General features: G+C 40.6%; 1 protein-coding gene across 1 annotated transcript in view; it reads left to right on the forward strand.

Annotated features, from left to right (window-relative positions):
• The window catches only part of LOC107732266 (inner centromere protein A-like), a 15,922-nt gene that overhangs the window by 2,790 nt on the left and 9,127 nt on the right, over window positions 1–4,005 (forward strand). The window contains exons 4-11 of the mRNA XM_016543540.1: window positions 49–650; window positions 846–894; window positions 1,011–1,083; window positions 1,680–1,809; window positions 1,907–1,934; window positions 2,022–2,109; window positions 2,341–2,475; window positions 2,609–2,689. Of these exons, the coding sequence (XP_016399026.1) occupies window positions 49–650; window positions 846–894; window positions 1,011–1,083; window positions 1,680–1,809; window positions 1,907–1,934; window positions 2,022–2,109; window positions 2,341–2,475; window positions 2,609–2,689 (1,186 nt within the window). The remainder of the gene's footprint in view (window positions 1–48; window positions 651–845; window positions 895–1,010; window positions 1,084–1,679; window positions 1,810–1,906; window positions 1,935–2,021; window positions 2,110–2,340; window positions 2,476–2,608; window positions 2,690–4,005) is intronic.

Below are 4,005 nucleotides of genomic sequence, written 5' to 3' on the forward strand. Positions count from 1 at the left end.
TTTTACCCCTCATACAATGTAGTATATGATGTCATTGTCTCTCTGTAGTTTCTCCAAGGGGAAACGCAGCAACCTGCGTCGCTCCTCGGTCCAGATGACCCTGACCACCCTCTCTGAACTCGTTACACCACACGTGCCGACCGACAGCTCTGAGAGCCTGATGGAGGAACCTTCTCGCCGCACGCGTCGCAACAAAACCACTGCCCCGGCTGAAACCGAATCTGTCAAGCGCAGCACCCGTAATAAAGGTGGCGCCAAAGCTAAGGAGGTGGAAAAAGTGGCAGAGAGCATTCCAGATGTGAATGAAGCCATTGAGGTGCAGGATTCAGGCTCCAATCAGGATCAGATCCTGGTGTCTGAAGCCATGGTGAAGATTTCCTCCTCTGAGCGTCTGAGTGCAGATTCGCTGCTGAACGCTGGTGTGTCTCCTGGCCGATCCGCTAATAAAATCCCCATCACTGCATTTGGGTTGCAGACGACACCTCAGGGCTCATCTCGGACGTCAGCTCGGCGCTCGCTGGTGGTACGCCGTTCTCTGGTGGGCCTCAGGCATAGCATGACCCAGGAAGCTGTTCGCAGGGCATCCCGGCGCTCTTTTCTGAAGAAGAAAGCCAGACTGGGAAACTCTATCTGCAGCAGCTCTGTCAGCGGTGAGACTTTTACATTTACAGTCACCGCTACAAAACTAAACTCATTGTTTCGAGTCGCCAACTCCAATTGTAATATAATGGTTTGAGGTCGGTTTGAATGCCTTGATAGGATTTATCGCTTTATTATTTGTGCTGTTTAAAGTGATTAAGTTTCTTTGTTAGCTTTGTCATCTATATCTTCATTGCTCTTTCCAGAAGACATCTGTATGGATGTTGAAACTGAGGAAATGGAGAACAAAGAACAGTGAGTGCTTTTACTTTCTATTTCAGTTGTTGAATTGTTTCTTCTGGGATTCAAACCCATAACCTTTCAGTTATCAGTCGAGATCTTTTAAACATGGTCTCACTGTTCTGTTTTAGGGTTGATGCACCGCAAATGGTCACTGAACCAGCTACTGAAACCAAACCTGAACCAGAAATCGTCCAAACTGAGGTGAGAAGAACGTTCTGCTGTGGTTTTTATTTACCTTTGCTAATAAAAGTCACAAGAGCCAGATTTAAGGCCCATTCACAGCAAGGACAATAACTATAAGGATAAAGTTTTATAAATTTTTCTGAATTTAAGAAAATCGCACCAGAGCTATTACGATGATGTTACGGAGGAACAATATAATTGATCACTTTCAAACAAGTTGATTTGAACAATACAAACATTGACAGCAATCCGATGGATTGGATGATGATGAGATCAGATCTCTGTGTGGAGCACTGGCTGATTTCAGAGTGCTTGTGTATACAAAAAAATCTCACTGGATTTTTACAATTAATGGCAAAATGAATGTTTCGAAATGTAAACTGATATTTCCTACTGACACACTACAGCAAAAGTTGGAAATAACTGGCTTAAAACCACTTTTTTTTCTTTTTTTTTTGGTGAAAATAGTAATGGCCTAAAACTCTTGCACAGTACTCTATATTTATAGTTCTTAGTGTGAACGGGCCATAAGCAAACACAGTTGGTATGATGTTAGAAACTATTTTATTGCACATTGCAATTTGTAAATAACTGATGGCTGGGTGATTTCATAGGAACCTGAACCCGAGAAGACTGAAGAAATGGAACCTGAGGTAAAAGACAAACTTCCAGAAGAGATTGCTGAATCCAGCACCACTGAGAACTGTCGCTTCACACGATCCATGGCCCGTACTTCAGAAACAGGTACATGTCTAACAGATCTGCTGATATTAAAAACGGGGTATGTAATTGGGTTGACAAGTAAGGTTTCAATATTTATCTATTTATTTTCCTGTAACAGATGGAGCAAAATCCAAAGGAGATGGCCGGTGAGCACTCTGCTAATTTGTTTTCCTCGTTATAGTTGGTGGATTTATGCCGTATGTTTTCTAATAGTCTTTGTGCTTTTCCATCAGGCCTACGCGTTCAGGCTCAAAGCGTCACGCCGCTCAGGAAAGCAACACACCCAAGAAAAAACAATCTCCTCCGAAGAAGTGCCTCACGGTATGAGCATCTCTGACCACCATAATACTGTCCATCCACCAAAACTAATCCATTATGAAGCCACAACAGTCTTTTGAGTCTTGTTGAGAGGAGAAGCTTTCCGCAGAAGTCCACATCGTGGTTGTTTGCATTCTGTAAAAAGGATTTTGAATGATTTCTTGAAGATTTGATTAGCAAGTCTTGGATCGGACCAGACAATCCATTATGTGTCCATTTGTTGTGTCCCTGTAGAGTACTGCTCCACACATGCGATCATTCTTGCACACGGTGCAGAAGAACCAGATGCTGATGATGACGCCTGGGTCTCTGGGCCGCAGCTCCATGAAATCCTTCATCAAACAATCTGCCACCAAAACTGACACCAAGGTGAGCAGGGATGTTTTTGTATTTCAGAGTAGTCTAATATGTTTGGTTGCATTGACTATCAATATTTGCTATTGTGCTTCTCCAAGTAGAAGTTATTTAGTTGGTAATTGTACTTCCTGTCTTTCCCCCTCAGTTGGGCTCCGGCTCTGTGGTGAGTGTAAACAGTGAATCAAGACTGAGGTCATTTCCATGTCAGTCACAACTATTTATTTCTGTTTGACTATTCCCGTGTTACGAGTGGCCATTTGTTTGTACTGTTCAAAAGTTTGGGGTTGGTGAGATTTTTATTTTTATGGTTTTTAAAGAAATTAATGTTTTTATTCAGCAAGTTTCCATTAAATTGATCAAAAATGACAATGAAGACATTTATAAATAATAAAAAACATTTTTATTTTAAATGAATGCTGTTCTTTTGAACTTTATTAATCAAAGAGTCCTGAAAAAAAAAAAAAAAGTATCACGGTCCACAACAATTAGGCAAGACAACTGTTTTTCAACATTGATAAGAAATATTTCTTCAGCAGCAAATCAGCATATTAGAATGATTTCTGAAGGATCATGTGACACTGAAGACTGGAGGAATGATGCTGAAAATTCAGCTTTGCATCACAAGAATACATTTAATTTTAAAATATATTCAAATAGAAAAGTTTTCAAATTGTAATATTGTTCTTACGATATTGCTGTTTTTACTTTATTTTTGATCAAATAAATGTAGCCTTGGTGTGAGTATAAGAGACTTCTTTCAAAAAAGAAAAGTCTTACTGATCCCAAGCATTTGAAAGGTAGTGAAACTCGTTCTGAAATTCATTTAATAGGCACTTTGTCACTAAACTGAAATGACACCGTACCATTTAGAATGTCAGATTAACCTCATCATTCAGGTGGTGTGTGTCTTTGTGGTTGGGGAAGTTCACATTCACCCCTTTTTGTGTCCGAGACATTAGCAAGAAATCTTGTCTGTTTTTAATCATTGTTTCTCACGTAAAGCAAAAAAACCTGTCCTTATATGTGGTTTAACTCTAGCTTCCATCATCCTTGTTTGAAACCTCAGTCACTCACTTAAAGGGTTAGTTCACCCAAAAATGAAAATTAGCCCATACATTACTCACCCTCAATGCATCCTAGGTGTATATGACTTTCTTCTTTCAGACGAATCCAGTCGGAGTTGTATAAAAAAATTGTCTTTGATCTTTCAGCTGTTTAAGGCCAGTCAGCGGGTGTTGCAGTGCATCAGTCCAAAAGAAGTGAAATAAAAAGCGCCCATCCATAAAAAGTGTCTCACACGGCTCCGGGGGGTGAACAAAGGCCTCCTGTAGCGAATCGATGTGTTTTTGTAAGAAAAATATCCATATTCAAAACTTAATAATCACTTTAATGTAGCTTGCGCCAACAGTCCTACACGGAAGCAGCTCCGGGCTGATGACGTATGAGGTCAGCGTTGCGCATGCGCCGGTGCGTCTCGTGAAAACCAACGTTTGTTTACAGGAGCAAAGGAAGCAAAGTTTCCTTACTTTAGCAAAGGAAAAC

The sequence above is a fragment of the Sinocyclocheilus rhinocerous genome, unplaced genomic scaffold (genome assembly GCF_001515625.1).
Source record: "Sinocyclocheilus rhinocerous isolate Xijiao unplaced genomic scaffold, SAMN03320098_v1.1 scaffold38, whole genome shotgun sequence".
Lineage (NCBI taxonomy): Eukaryota > Metazoa > Chordata > Actinopteri > Cypriniformes > Cyprinidae > Sinocyclocheilus > Sinocyclocheilus rhinocerous.